The following is a 16,593-nucleotide window of genomic DNA, read 5'->3' as shown; positions in this document are numbered from 1 at the left end:
AATCACGAGGAAAATCGATTGCTGGAAAAGAAAAGACGCACAGAAAGTGAAGAGAAAATCTGAAAAAGTTCAGGCTGTACCCATGTGGTTTGAAGAGCAGGCAATCAAGCTTGTATGTAATAAGGAAGGGGTTTTATGCTGTGTGTCACGCAGACAGGCTGGTACACTACATTTTTCTAGTCATTTAGGCTACATTTGTGCTGCCTGGTAAAAGGGATCCAATGTTTTTTTGCTCAGAATTGGTAAATCAATTTACCGAAAAGAAATCTGTCTAATTAAAAAAATATATTTCATCCCTAGAGGTTTGGCAATTAAGCTTTGAAACGCCTAATGTGCATCACAATTAACGTTAAATGGACTTGCAAAAAGAGCAAAACCAGGGGTCACAGTGGAATTCTCCTTTAATCGCTGCCACAGCCGAGCCCCCTCGCTCTTGTTTCCTTTTCTTTCTGAGCCATCAGTCATTTTCCTCCCTCTGTTTGTAACCAGGGATCATGTCAGCCCATTAGACCCCTGTTGAAATATGGATGAAGAGATGAGAGAGATGAGGGCTTACAGTTCCCTTCTCAACCATATCCTCTTCATCCCCATCTCCTCCTTCTGATCTCCGCTACCCTTACTCCCTCCTGTCAGTGCAGAGAGAGTGATGAGGGTGTTGTTTGTGTGCTACAGAGGAAAAACCTGAAATTGAATATTGTTCACGTGTCACACAAATTCTCCCCGAAGAGATATCTAATTAATTTGACACTGTGCTGAGTCTGTATGTCCATGTCTGTGTTGTTTTAATTGTCTTCCTGCAAGACAACAATGAAATAGAGTCTTCTCTTTCATCAGAAGTTATAAATGAAACAGCCTGACACTCAGATTTCATCCGGTTAGGGTTATTTAATTACACTAGTCTGGATCTGGTTAGCCTGGTCCATCTCAAGCATCTCAAGGCTAGATGTTTTTTCGGAAAAATTACGATTTTTCTGAGATTTCGCTTCGCAAATAAAAGGCATCAACCGGAGACCGCATCCACTCCCTCTGTTCTTACCTTTCACAATAAAAGCCCCAGACAATTCATTTTACATTTTTGTGATGTTTATTCTTCCTGCCGTCGATGTTTAAAGGAGAATCCAGCCCCTGAATTGGGTCACAGGCTTTGAATTGATCTGTAAACTCCTTCCTTGTTGTGTGTTTTGCACACTGAGACCAAGCAAGTCAGAAACAGACCCACTGTGAATGACGGGTAAGAGGTGGTAAGAAATCTACATGCTTGGCTCGAACAGGATCTTTTAGCAATCATTTGTGATGCTAATTTACCCATTGGAGAGGATCTTGCTGTTGGTCTAAAAGCAAAGATGAAAGATGAGGAGCAGACACCGTCCAGCGCTGCCCCTCTGGCATTCCTCCTCACTGTCGTAGCGGCTGTAGGGGGGGGAGGTGGAGAGATCACAGAGCAGATGGCAGCACCACATTTGACCAGTCGAGTCTCTATTAAAGACCACAGACTGTTTATAAGAAGTGGACAGATTCCCTGACGTCACAGATTAGTTAGCGGGCGACAGTTTTGAAGCCTCGAGTTTGACATTTTGGCTGCGCCATCTTGTTATTTTTGCAACCAGAGGAGAAATATGAGACATTTTTAGGCAACCAATACGGTTACAATTAACTTTCATTGACTGAAAACACACTGTGAAAGGGTTAAAGTTCAAAGATAAAAACACAGACAACTCCTACACTGGAATGGTAGCCACCTGTCAATCACAAGGTAGCCCCGCCCTAAAGCATACCCTGCTTTATGGTCTATTTTACTCTAAATGAGACCATAATTACTAAATGGACTTCATGCTCTAATAAGGAAGATTTAAAACTAGCGATCACGCTTCTTTTAGCAAAGAGTCTCCCCCTGATGGCTGGTAGACAGAATGCAAGTATAAGGCACTTCCACATTGGCTTCACTTTTCAGAACTAAAGGTTAACATTGCTCTTTCATTTGTAGGAAGGAAGAAATGTCAATAGTGTTTCTTGATGGGTCTCAGTATGTTATAGCTGTCAAATCACACGTTTTTATGTAAAAATATAAGGTATTTATGTGACAAGAGATAAGAATACAAAGTACAATAGAATACAAAGCAGACAGAGAGAAAGACAGATGGCTGGAGGGAGGTTGAGGGCTGGTGAGGATGGTCGCTTGTCACATCAGAGTCTGACTAGTCTCTGCGGATGTCAGCAGCATAGTCCTGTCATCACATCTTTCTCTCTCTCTCTCTCTCTCTCTCCCCCCTCCTCCTGTTTCCAATACTCTGACCCTGTGTCGAATTCAAACTAATGGCTTGTGAGTACACTGAATGCGCCGCTATCAACTGACCCAGCAGACCCTCTAGTCTTTATCCATTTCCTCTTCTCTTCCTACCTTTCTCTATTTTCCCTATTCATGCTGTTTTCAAATTCCTTTGCTCTCTTCTGCTACCAACTTCCCTTTGTCACCCCTGACTTGCCTCTCTACTCTCAGTTTATATTGGTCTCCATCAGTCTGTTTTCCAGTTTCCTCCTCTCCGTCTCACCGAGTCATGTTTTTCTTTCACTCCCTCTCTCTGTCTCTCTTTCTCTCTCTCTCTCCCTCACACACACAAGCACAGAAAGTATTGGCTTATATTTCCCATGGTGTCTGCAATACATTCGGCTTCACTAGCGGCAGCAATGTACTGGAGCAAGGCACCTGCTGTGCTGAGCTGATATGAGGAGAAAGACAGATACACAGTCACACACACGCATACGCACACACATCGAGCTTTCAAATGCTCAAACATGGATCGAAAATGTAATCATCCTCCGTCTGTAAATGCAGACACGGCGCATAACTACGAACTTGTGCACTATTACAATATGTTTTAGCCCACGGCGAAATGCGGGCATACAAACGGCACACAGAAAACTCATGCATGAATATTGACACGCACAGTTTTGTGTTGTCTCGGTGGCTGAAGGCAACCCGTCTGCTCCCGTTGCCTTGGTTACAGGCCATAGGCTTGTCTTGAGAGGTGCTCCAGGTCTCTGCTCGCCATGCCGGGCTGTGTGGTTGTCACCGTGTGGCCGTCTGTCTCTCTCTCTTTCTGCCTCGGCCGTACTGTATGTGTGTCTGCATGTGCAAATGTGTGATTGTGTATTACGGGGACTGCTGTAGACTTGTGTGCATCAGTCATGGGTTGGGCATAACACATTATGTGGCAATTTCACGAGTCTTAAACGAATCATGAGTGCAATCATCAAATTAGGTTGCAGTTTTCTTGGATTCTTGGAGTCCACGACCTTTTGTAATCATTCCATAATTGTATTTTTTCCCTATCAAAACACTTTCAGGAGGATACAGGAACCTTACAGTGTTTATCATTAATGAGAATCAACCATTACTGCATACACACAATTGAATTGAAGCCTGAAGGTTTACTAATTTCAATGTACCACAGCCGGTGCCGTTTAATATTCCAAATATTTGCTTCCTCTCTAACAGTGTAATCCCAAGCGTCAATAAAACAGACCTATGCTTTATTGATGGAGTTTGCCAATGATTTCACAGAAACGGATCACAGGGACCTCTTTCATTTCTACTGCTGACTGCTTTGCTATAGTGCCAGATTATACCACTTTTATATACACATTTGTACATTTTCTTATCAATAAAAAACATGGGGCTGGGGCACATGAAAGATATGCACACATATGCTGTAAAAATACATATTTCATACGGAATGCATTTGATACCAAAATGTTTTTTGTATACATTTGATACAAGTTTGATTTGTCATGTGATCTAACAGTTTCAAACTTGTACTGTTTGAGACTTACCTAAAGTATGTCGGTTCCAGATTTCAAGACCAATTAGAACAAATGTTGTGGCATTGTTCCTGATCATTATAAATAAAGTATTTGGGCTCAAATGCATTAAAAAACAGCCTCTGTGTCTCCATATTGCTGAACATATGCTGACATGGCATTGTGTGGACATGTACCCTCATGGCATGCTAAAGAGCAGTGTGTAATGCCTACATTTATCTTTCAGGAATATATACCGAATTCTAATCTTCTACGTCCTTGTGTGTGAAACTCGCGAAGTTATATTACAGAAAAAAGGTGGAGTAAATTTAATTAATTCACTTAACTTTTATCTTGTTTTGAGGGCAATTAATACAACAAAACTAGAGGCACTAAAAACCAGCCATGATTTGATTAAACTCTTTGGCAGAAACAACAAAACTTATTCTAATTTCATTAGAGGGAAATGTAGTTTGCAACATAAGTGCTCGTGCAAACAATAAATATTCACACACCATGGCAAAAGTTGCAGGAATGGCTGAAAGTACTGAACTGTTAGGACCAATAACATTAACTGTTAGGACCAATAACATTAAATCGAGCTCGTTTTAGCAAGTCATGCATGTTTTTATCAAGATGCATTTTAAGAACAAGCCTTTGAATTCAATCAGCTTCTATCACCTTTATTTTGTGAACTTCAAAGCAAATTCACCATTTCAGTTACTCCATAATCAACCTCTCTCTTTATGTACTGCATCTATTAGCAACATGACTGTGTAGTTGTGAAGTTATAAAGCAAGGGTCTTTACACCCTGACACTTTTTCATGGTGCAGGAAGGCAAGTCTGAGGTTCTTGGACATTTGAGACCCAATTCTATTCAATGCATAACAAACACTTTTCAAAAAGCCGTTTTATATTTTAGGAACGTCTTATCTTAAAGACTGCCAACATTGTTATTGAGCAAAGACGGATTTTTTTGTGTGGGGAAAATATGCAAAAATTTAATTCCTCAAATGGTGTTTTGAATGGGAGGGCAGAAAGTGTGTACAGCAGTGAGAGGATATCCTCATAAGCAAAGTTTTTCCGGGGCTGGCAAAGTGAAAGTCACATTTGCTGAGACAAGCACAGCAACTCTCACAGAACAAACGCTGCAGTTTGCTTGAGGCTTTTAAGACGCTGGTTTACTTGTTACTCTGTGTGCTCCGCTGTGTGTTTGCTCTGTTGGCTGGAGAGCTTTTTGCCCACTGGTATTCACAAGAGAGGGCTTTGTGAACATTATGAACTCTCCGGGTTATTCTTCTGTCATCAATAAAGGTTAAACGGGGGCATTTGCACAGCTGTTTGCATAGATAGTAAGGGGTATGCAAATCTTCGCTGGACTGCAAGTTTCTTGTTCTCAGTTATGTGTTAGCAAATGGCTTCTTGATGAAAAGCTGAAATACAAAGATAGAGGTCAGGCACAGTAAGGACTCAACTAATAAGACACAAAAAGGAGAGTTGGCAGAGACTTTAGAAGGACGGACAGAGAAGCCTGTGGACTGATAGGGAAGTAAAAATGAGGCCAAGCAGCCAGAGAGTCCGACAGAGAAAACCAGCCTGTGATAGACTCATTGATCAATCTTACCACAAGGCACTGGGAAATGAAGTGGGATAGAAAGAGAGATGAGGGCAGAGTTAGGAAGGTAGGGAGATCCATGGCAGCCTGCCTCCCTGCTTCATCACAGAGACGGACACACAGAGAGAAGCAAGCAAGGTCACAATGCAACAGTTACAGCGTCAAAACAAAAGTGTGACTGTCTGATGTCAGGGACAGCGGGCTGACGCACTCTGTGTCCGCTTTACTGTGGGTGACATCACGCAGCCGAACAGACGGAGAAGCTGACGCAGTGATAGTCGCCACAACATGGATACTTTTTAAGACGTACATTTTTGAAAACGCACCAAACTAGATGGGACAGTGGTTGTCACAAAGATAGTGGTGATGGTGGAGGAGGGTGTGTGTGTCTGTGACCGTCTGTTTTTGTGTATTGCTAAGGACTGCAAGTACTGGTTTACTGGGACAACTCATTAGAGAGAGAGAGAGAGAGTGTGTGTGTGTGTGTGTGCGTGTGTGTGTGTGTGTGTGTGTGTGTGTGTGTGTGTGTGTGTGTGTGTGTGTGTGTGTGTGTGACTCATTATGCCATGTTGTCATTGGTAGATGAGACAGGCACAGGCGTCTGCACCAAAGTGAGAAGCAGAATTTCATTTGTCATTTTGATTCACTCTGAATGAGACTGATCCTCAGGGTTTTTACAGGAACACACACACACACATACACCGACATGCACACACACGCGCACACACACACACACACACACGCACACATGGATGCACACACATTGAGACACTAAGTATAGAGAGATCTGTTGAAAAGACTCAATGTAGATTACATATAACTCATTCAGTCATGAGTCATCCTGCTCTTAACAAGCACACACACACACACACACACACACACACACACACACACACACACACACACACACACACACACACACACACACACACATACACACACATACACGGCTGTTGATTTGGTGCATCCATTTAATAGAGTCATTTCTACATTTTTCATGGATTTGAATGCCAACACATACACGCACACACACACACACACTAATTTTAAAACATTTGTGCAGAAATAGAATTTGCTTAATAATTTGGCTTTCCACTTTTGTGAATAATTTATCATGCAGCCAACTTGTGAATACTTTTTTTTTCTTCTTCTCAGTCTGTGTGGAGCAGTCTTTAATACACGTGACAGAAGAAAAGCAGTGATACAAAGCTGAGGTTGAAACACCCAAAACTCCGTTCATGATGAGGACAAACCAGTCGGCCCCGAGGCTCTGAGGCCCCACATTCACTCTTATGAACTCCCCTGTCCATAGAACATGTGAGCATGCCAGAAACTCGGGCGCTGGTCTGAACTTCCTGAAGCACATATCTAATATCAGCAAGACTGCCTGTCATCATCTTGGAAAATATCCAAAGTGAGATGCTTCCTCAGCGAGGCTCTGAAAAGCTGCTTCATGCATTTATTTCTTGTAGACTAAGTAGATTATTGAACTGCACTTTTTGCTGGACTGACAAAGCAGGTGTTAAATAAACTCCAGCATTCAGAATGCTGTAGGGAGACTTTCATTTTAGAATCTATTTCTTATTTGTGTTTGTGTGTGATAATAATACCTTCTTATCGGATGCCATTTTAATTGTAATATCGTTTTTTATGTTCCTTTTTTCGCTTTTTTTATAGCATATTGAGTCTATGCCGGTCGTATGAAACGTGCTGTATAAATACATTTGACTTGATAACAGACCAACAGTCAGTACTGAAGTGCCATATGTGAAAACTATAAATTGTTAGAAGCAGTTCAAGAGGTTAAAATAATCTGCACATGATGGTAAATCTCAGCTTTAAGGCTGCTACTGTAAAATGTTTAAAAGCTGCACTGGAATAGAGACTTTTCACATGGACAAAATAAATAAGAAATGCACTCAGGTAATAAATTGGTTTTACACATGCACCAGGGCCTTCCATTTTTACATTTGATGATTAGAATAATTTGTTTTTTCTAAAGCTGTTTCATATTAAAGGTGTGGAAAATAAGGTCATACTTGAGCTCCTTAGCTCTGCCTTTTTTGTACCTTAATGCATCACAAAGGAGGAAAAACAGAAAAGAGAGAATCATCAACACAAAGTGAGGATCCTGAAATGATTTATTATAAAGAGGGACAGAGAGCCTGATAAAGTTGGAAAGCACCAAATAGGGAAAGAAAGGGATGCAAGCGGAGGGCAAGGCTCTGACGAAATCTGTATTGACGCAGAGGGACAGGCATAAAAATAGGTAGAGACGTCGAGAAGGAGAAAAAGAAGAGGGGGAAAAATGTGATGAGAGGAGAGTAAAGACAAGGAGGAGGCCATGTCCCCATCTTAAGAACATTAGACATACAGGAGTGAGGAGGAAGGGAGAGAAGGCGTGATGCTAAACAGAGAGAAAGACAGAGCCATAAAAAATGCAAGCTGAGCCTCCTCAGTCACACGAGGACGCTCTGCGGCGGATCCTTCATCGTTTTAAGGGGTAAATATCCCACAAGTAATAGCTTTAAAAGAAAAAAATCTAATTAAACGCTGAAGCTCAATAACGGCATGTCTCCCTTCCGTTCACCTCAAAGCATCCTTGGTGTCAGACTCAGTTATCGGCCTCCCAACACGATTAGGGAGTGACATGACCAGCCGTCAGCTGACGCTCTGGAATCAGCTGGGGGTGAGTCAGCCGCCTGCTGCTTCATTTCCCTGGAGAGGGGAGAGGGTACGGGGGTCGGTATGACAAAGAAACAGAACTCAAACCGGCGCTGAGTCACTTCACATGTCGGTGCAGACGCTGCTGATTCTGTCGGACCTGATGGGTTGAAGGTGAACAGCCCACAGTCGGAGTGGGGGGGTTATGTGGAGGAAGAGGTCGTGCGTTTTCACCTGAGCTGCTCTGCAAATGTTTGTTTTCTAAACTCTGAGCTGTGAAGAGATATTGGTGAGAAAGTTCAAAACAGGCATTGTGCAGCAGCATACAGCTTCTCTCCTTCTGTTACCCGCCTTGTGTCTTCTCTTTCTCTCAGACTGTCTGTCTCACTCCTTCTCTCTCTGCGAGTTCACACCATGCCTCTGTTCTTGGCTCCTGCTTTGCTAGAACAAGAACCTCAGGGCAGGTTCTCTACTTGTGCTACACACACACATAGACACAGACACAAAGACACACATTTACACACACGCAAACCTGATTGATTTTTCATTGCCTGTCGAAGGTTTAATGTGTCCCAAAGTGTTTGAGCTTGTTTTTGCTGGGTGGGGGGGGCAAATTGTCCATCAAAAATAGAAAATAGAGAGGTAGAAGTAAGAGAGGGGGAGGGGACATCTGGAAAAATGAAAAGATCTATAGGGAGGATAGTTACAGTAAGCAAGGAAACAACATTGTAACCCAAAAGGGGGGTGACCTGTATTTCAAAGAAGGGGTTGGCTGGTTAGATAAGGAGACGAGAGAAGTCTGGAGAATTCATGAAAAAATATTTCACTTCACACATCGCTCTAATATTATGTCTCCCCATTTCACCGTTTTCACCCCAGAGAACCGTGCTGAAGAGATAGCAGAGCTTGCAGGATGGAGAGACGTACAGATTCATGGAGAATGGTGCATGTGTGTGCAGGAGAGATGAATAACAAATGTGTTTGCATCCACATAATCTCTGCATAAAAGCAAATAGTGTACGTGTGTGTGTGAGTGAATGTGTGTGTGTGTGTGTGTTCCACGAAGCATCTCTGGTTAAGATTTTCTGAAGAGTGCATTTAAGATTTCTGTAGAAAATCCTTGAGCTTCAAATCTGTTTATTTTCTCCCTAAAAATTCAGTTGAATTAGAAATGAAGTGTGTCCCTGAGCAAGGCAGGTTGGATGTAACTCTCCACTGTTGTGATTTAAGTGGACACCATGTGCACATGTCTTTAAAACACTTTCTTAAGCATTTCATTAGATGTTCGTTGTAAAGGGAAAAGAGGAGAGATGTTTTTCACACTTTCTCATGCACAAGTCATAAGATCACAGATACAGTATCCTGAATGCTGACTTATTTACAGTTAGGAGTTTATTAGGTTTTTGTGGATGTTTTAGAGATTTTTATATACATTTATTTTTGCTCCTTTGAGCTTTTTGTTGTGTAGAAGATATTGTGCAGATATGTAAATGCAGATCAGGGATGTGCGGTGCAGTTTTGCTATTAGTTTCATCCTTAAACAATGTAATGAAACCATTTTGAGGTGTGTAAACATCACCTTGTACTGCAGCTGGATTCTCCTGATGTCGTGAGATCACACCAGGCTTGCATGCTCACATATCACACATTCATTCTAAAAACAATGGCGGCTCCTGAAGAGGTTATTGTAAATGTCAAAATGACAAATTACAGACACATTTCCCACATCCCCACTACAAGTTCTGTAAGTGCAAAGTTCATAAGAACAAAAGCCTGAAAGCTCATTGTGTGAATACAAAGAAATACGTAAAATAAGAGTTAAGAGGATAGAGTATAGAACTGAAAGAACATAAGCTGACAGCTTAAGATATGAAAGAAGTGAAAAGCTGTAAAATACATTTAAACTGCTAGAGAGTGATTATAGGAGGCACACACACTCCCCACTATCCGATGCATAATACTGTATAAATTAAGCATGTGAAGTCGCCTTTTCTGTTTAATTCATCGTTGCAAAGCATTAAAATGACACAATAATCACCTTATGTCAACTCTTAACGGAGGCCTGTGCTGTAGTTCAGCCTGTGCATCGGTGGAGGTTGTGCAGGTGTAAGCACCCTGCAGAGTGACACGGTGGTACATTTATTTAATTTAATATTGTTAATGACATTCAGATAAATCTGACCCCATGCTGCTGTATCTCACATCCCTTATATATGTAAATATCAAACAAGGTGTTTTGTGCCTTGTGACAGACAGTAGTATTTACTCCTGTCAGGTTTTTGTTTTTTTTACTGACTCATCCAGTGGTGAAGCAAAAATAAGTTTGGCTGGAAAAATATTCTCATCTTCATTTTCATTGAAGAATTGCTCACTGGCAGCGTTGTGGATGCGTGACCTCTAAGCTCACATGGTGTGTTGCTTACATGCTGTGGATGAGTCAGCTACGCAAGTCCTCATATTTATGATGTGAATCTGTCTGTTTCAACACTTGGTTATACTTTGGAACATTAAAACACTGTTTTTTCCAGGCATATATGTATATTTTTCTTTTTTATTTGTGGCAATATGCAGCAATATTTCTGTAAGGATAATATTCAAAACAAAACTGTCTTTATGGCGAAAAAGAAAATAATCTAACGTACAATTTGATTATCTAAAAGAAAACTTTATCTGCACCTTTTATCTGTATTGGAGCCGTTTACTCACCTTGAAGTTTATTGTTTCTCTGCTGGGACATTCTCCTCATGTCAGGACCACGGCATCCTGTTAACACGGAGACATCCCACCACCCACTCGGCCCATGTGGGAGTTAAAACAAACGCACCCTGAAGCTAGCAGGCATGAGGAGGGTTTCAGAGTTCGAGGGATAAGTGTCAAATAAATGACCACAGAATAAATAGCCAGATATGAGTAAGCATGCTTATTTTAGGTTTGTCATCCGTCAGAGATTTGAAACACGCTTCTCATATATCCAGAGTTATTGAAAGGCTGTAGAGAGAGGAGACAGATGTGAAGGAGAAATGTATTGTAGGAGTAAAACAACACAAAAGTAAAGAGCTGAAGAAAGAAAAAAGACCAACCCAGGAGTCAGGTGATGATCTCATGCTGTATCAAAATCCATATACATATTGTTTGATTTCATACAGACGGCCCATCTGTTCATCCATCCAGCCCAGTTTGAATTGTATACATTTTGTGCATGGCTGTGCATTTCTCCTCAGCTGCTATGCTCCTTAACCCCAGTCCTGTTAATACGTGGTTCGAGAGGATTAGCATCATGGTGATCCTGCTCAACTGTGTGACACTGGGCATGTACCAGCCCTGTGAGAACATCGACTGCACCTCGGACCGCTGCCAGATACTGCAGGTAAGCAGACCTCTGTGTGTGTGTGTGTGTGTGTGTGTGTGTGTGTGTGTGTGTGTGTGTGTGTGTGTGAAAGAAAATCTTGTCGGCGCATTGATGAAGAGATGGAACCAAACAATCAATTATTTGACATAAACTCAGAGCGGCCCACCACTTCTCTCGTCATTGTTTCTCCAGCTGTGATGCAGGCAAACACTGAGCTGGAATATTTCCCTCTTGGAAGCTTCATATTTTCTCCTGATCTCTGAACAGGGAATTGGGACTTGGCTTGTTTTAATATAGTCTTATTAATCCACATGTGATTTTGTCATTTCGTGATGAGAATACACTTGTAGAGACAAAAAATTGAAGCCTATAAGTTAAACTCATAGGCTTCAATTCTTCTGCTGCAGACGGTTGTTCAAATCACCGTCTGTCTTGATAAAGCATGTGACCACAGCTGACCCCACACATTAACCCATGTGATGCATTTTAAGGAGGTTATTCTCTAAATGATCATGGTTTTCACATAAAGGGACTTAACAGTGCACCTCCTGAAGATGACTGCCATAAAAGCAAATATTTTTGACTTGCTTTTGCTTGTTGACTTGATTGATCCTGCAACAGAGTTAGTGACAGGTCGAGTTCTATTCTCATCATTAATACCCTCATGTTGTTGTTTTCTTTTTTGCCAAATTACCAATATTTTCCTTTAGTTTCTGTCTGTGAGCCGTGTAGCAGGGCTGATGTGGGTTGTGTGTTACTTCTGTAATTTGCCAACTGGCTGAGGACTCTGTGTGTTCCTCAGGGGTCGTAATTGCTTTTCATTGAAGTTAATTTGGCAGGCAATTTCAGATGTGACAAGGATGACCTTATATTGCCTCACATGCTTTTTGTTGATGGTTTTAATGTCCCTGACATTGAAAATCTGTCCCCAGTAAGCTGCATGTGAGGTGTGTGCTGATGGTGAGTCCTATGTGCTGTTGCTATGTTGACTGGCTGCTCTGCCATATCTACAGCACATTAGAGTGGATTATAATATCAAATAAAGCCCCCCAGACCAAACTGTAATAGGTTTATTTATCTCATCGGATTTTCTCTTCATTGTGCAGAGATTGCAAATAAGCATTCACTGCAGTTTTAAAACTGTGCGACACATCTTCCTGCTTCACCATCTCTCCTCCTCCTCCCACCTCTCCATCCAATACCATCTTCACTCCTCCCTATGTTCCCATTCCCCCAACCTACACTCTCTCTCTCTCTCCCTTCCTCCATGCTTTGTCTTTCTAACAAGCATATTGTCTCCCCAGGTAGTGTGAGGGGTCCTGTTCTGGTGGTTGCTAATGGTAACAGGAGGGATTTTGCTGACAGAGCTTAGATTGTTAGAGTGGCCCTCACATGCTTTTTTGGCCCACCGTGAAATCCTCACTTCACCTCCTGGAGGAAAGAGACAAAGTAGCAGCCGCAAACAATGTATGCATTACACCAGGATCATGTCACGTAATTGTTTACTGGGTTAAATTGGGATTCCTAACAAGGCAGAGCGCTGGACTTCAGGGGTTCAAAGTCTCAGTAGAGGAGGACGTAGGTGCTGTGTGGTACACTGTGGTCAATACCTAAAACAACAATCAAACTTAAAAGAATCTTTTCACATTTGGGGGAAATACACCTTTTCACTTTCTTCCCAAGAGTTGCATAGATTGTCAATAACTCTGTCATGGCTGTATGGTAAATATGTCTTCACTGGTTTCCTTGCAACCAAAGTGGCAACGAGACTTTAAGACAACTGGTTGTTTTTGTACGGATTAAACAAATGAGATATGATGTGTAAATTAAAAACCAAAACAGAGCCCGGCTTCCTGTTTCCCTATGTTTCCAGTCTTTGAACTAAGCTAAGGCTGCTGGCTGTAGCTTCATATCTACCATACAGATGTGATGGTGATATAAAATGTTCTCTTTTAAGTCTCAGCAAGAAATCAAACAACTGTATTTCGCCAAAAAGTCCAACTATTCCTTCTATAAACCAGCTTTGATTGATAATTTACTTTGATATGATAATTACTGCTTTGAAAAGTAAGTCTTCAAAAGACAAGATAATATTGTCTTCTTTAAAAAAATAACTAAGGTTGTAAATTATTCTAAGTATCTTGGAATTTGTTTCTTGAAAAGCAAATTGATTCTTTTTTCCCCCCCACTGCTTTGGGTCGCACTAAGAGGTTTTAGAGGCCGAAATCTCAACACCTCGCCACAAAGAACAGAGATTATCCGGCCTAGAAGTAAACAAGGTCACAGCCAGAAGCTGCAGTCAAAAAAGATGATACTGTACAGTAAGGTGGTGGAGGTCATCTGCAGCCGCCTCTGGACACATTTAAATCATGTCTGTGTTTACATAGACATCACATGCAAATGGAAAGTTGTTTTTCTACCTTAAATCGATTTGAATGGGTTAGGGCTCATTATACCTAGCTTCAGATGATCAGAAAACACACAGAGAGGTAATATTTCAATGCCCTGTTTATCAGTGAGTGTGAAATGAACATTATCTGCATGGTTACTCTTGAATGAAACATTGATTACTCTCATCATTCACTCATTCCACAAGTAGAGTAAGACACAGATATATATTTTTAATCCTGATGATCTAGTTACCACGTCCTTTCCTCACGCCAAGTACAATGACAGCATATGAGGTAGCTTCCACACCGGATCCTATTTCAAATCATGAAAGACCCCATCACAAGACAGCCTCAACCTCTTTACAAATCATGATGTGACGATAAAACCCGATAGGCTGACGGAGGAGGAAGCTGGCGGTGGTGACAAATAACTATGATGGATTCATTCCCCTTTCACTCGGTGCGGAGCGCGACAGGGATCCGACTGGTGCAGCCAACGTCGGATTACATGTGAAGCGTGCAGGCTGCATTATTTATCAAAACATCATTTAAACAGCATGTGAGACTGATCTTCCAGCCTCTCCAATTGCATGCTGCCAGCCCGGTGTGCTGCGTCTGTGTGTGTGTGGTTGAATGAGCGGGGATGGAACACACATCTCGACTTCACAATGCATTACAAGGCTCGCCAATTGCCGGTATACAAAGCCCAAAGTGCAAAAAAAAGGCACAGATGTATACATTTACAGTCTTGCGCACACACATGCATGCTTAAGTTCACACACCGTCATGGGCACAAATTTCCGCCAACTCCTTTCCATCTCAGCCATTAGAGATATTGATCTTCTGACTCTTGCTATTTCTGACTAGGAGAAAGCATCATCTCCTGCTACTGCCAGTGCTGCAACATGAAGAAACACAACATTTCACACACTATTTGACTCTTTCAATGTTGTCTATAGCTACAAACACCCTCTTGCAATTTTTTATCAATGCTGAATTTAAAAAATATCTCTTTCCTTCAACTGAAGCATATAACTACAGTTGTCCAAATGTATCACATATCAGTGTTTCCTAGCCTGCTGTGGGTTATTGTTGAGTCTCCAGTTTGTCATTTAACTTCTGCCTGAAACCCGGAAAAAGTAATAACCTTAAAGTTATTGTGGAAAATTGTTTTTCCCTTTGCAGCATGTGTGTTGGTTAGTGTCAACGGGTTTGTTGAGTGCACAGACTCTTTTCCCAGGGCATATGTACTGACTGTACTGTAGCAGACTGGAGCAACGTTTAGCTGGAAAGTTCTTGTGATCTTTTAAACTCTGTATGCTTCCAGAATTTTAGGCCTTCTTTATTTTTATCTATGGATTTAATTATAAACTGGGTTGTTTCAACTTGACAGATTAGATTACATTTGATTATATTAGTATATTTCTTGTTTCCCTGAGTCTATCTGTAGATGTTTGAAGTAGAAATTTAAATGGGTGAACATTCTTGCAATTTGGGTCAAACTGGTTATTTCATGGTCAGCAAAGCAAGCAGTAACGAAAATATGATCCTATTTGGAACAGCGTAGGAGTGTGTGTGCGCTTTTGTGCGCAGTTTGGAGATGGATTACAGGTTGAGAACAAACGCAAAGGCTTGTCAGCATGTAAAATCCAAATCACGAACAATGAGTTGTGAACAAACAGCTATGCAGCAGCTTTTGCTTTTTTTTATTTTTATTTCCAGACCTTGGAAGTCTCTGTGTCAAGAGGTAGCAGCTTGAGTTAAATGTTGTATATGTAACAAGGCAGCAAACACAGTCACACAGCCTAGGGCCAAGCACTGGGGAAGAGTTGTGTTCTGAAAATATAATAGGAGGTTTAGCTAGTGATCTGAACATAATAATGCAAGCAGGACATGGCAGAGATATGAGCTCATCTGTCTCTCTTTCATTTATCTCTCTCTGCCTCTTCAGTCTTCATATTTGTTTTCTCTGAGGTTTGGCCTGGATCTCCCTCACTTTCTTTTTCCTTTTCATGTCTTTCTTGTTTTGTGATTCCAGTCTTGCAGCGTGGGTTGGTTCACATTGGGCCCCATATGTTTTGTGTGGTATTGCATTAGTGTGCACACATACACACATTTAGCTCCTTTAAGCCATTCAAAACACCATGTTAACAGTATCTTTGGTTCAAGCAATATACACCAGTGGTTATGTAAAGTCACTACTAGAGAGCACACACACACTAACAGATTAAGAGCACATCAGTCTTGGACATCACACTTTCTGTAGGTGTGCCATTAGATGATAGTTTGTGAGCTTTTAAAGGGCAGTTGGATGGAAAAGAGCTAATTTGATGGGTCCTGTGAGATCTTTGATGGGTCTGCTGTGGAGTGTGAACGGGCCACACTTAAAAAGTGTCAAGACTGCCTTGGAAATGTGGAAAATTGAAGGTCATGGATTGTTTTGAGGTATTTGAATAGATAGGGGTCGGCCGAAACAATCACTTGATGAATGAGAAGTGTGCACATGTGCCTTTTGGTTTTCTCAGTCTTTTATTTTGTTGGATTCTAGCCAGATATGTCTTCTTTTCCAGCAGCAGGTCTGCTCTTAACCACTATGCAGTGCTTTTAAAAAGGAGAAAGCAGAAATGACAAGTGCTCCTCATTCATTAAGAAAAACAAAAGACAAAGATGGAGCTCTGCCAACAGCTTGAGCCTATAATGTGTTTTAAGCTAAATGTATGTGATGCATCTCTTTCTCACTTTCCTCCATCTTTATCTCCTGTTGTCTCCTTGCAGG

The 16,593-nt window shown here is 41.4% G+C and overlaps 1 protein-coding gene across 1 annotated transcript in view; it reads left to right on the top strand.

The window, feature by feature from the left end:
* LOC129099110 (voltage-dependent T-type calcium channel subunit alpha-1I-like) overlaps window positions 1–16,593 on the top strand; it is a 105,720-nt gene that overhangs the window by 22,984 nt on the left and 66,143 nt on the right. The window contains exons 2-3 of the mRNA XM_054608279.1: window positions 11,334–11,445; window position 16,593. The exon at window position 16,593 is cut by the window's right edge and continues 133 nt beyond it. Of these exons, the coding sequence (XP_054464254.1) occupies window positions 11,334–11,445; window position 16,593 (113 nt within the window). The remainder of the gene's footprint in view (window positions 1–11,333; window positions 11,446–16,592) is intronic.

The sequence above is a fragment of the Anoplopoma fimbria genome, chromosome 11 (genome assembly GCF_027596085.1).
Source record: "Anoplopoma fimbria isolate UVic2021 breed Golden Eagle Sablefish chromosome 11, Afim_UVic_2022, whole genome shotgun sequence".
Lineage (NCBI taxonomy): Eukaryota > Metazoa > Chordata > Actinopteri > Perciformes > Anoplopomatidae > Anoplopoma > Anoplopoma fimbria.
Note: the sequence above shows the minus strand (reverse complement) of the source record. Positions and strands in the feature narration are given on the sequence as shown.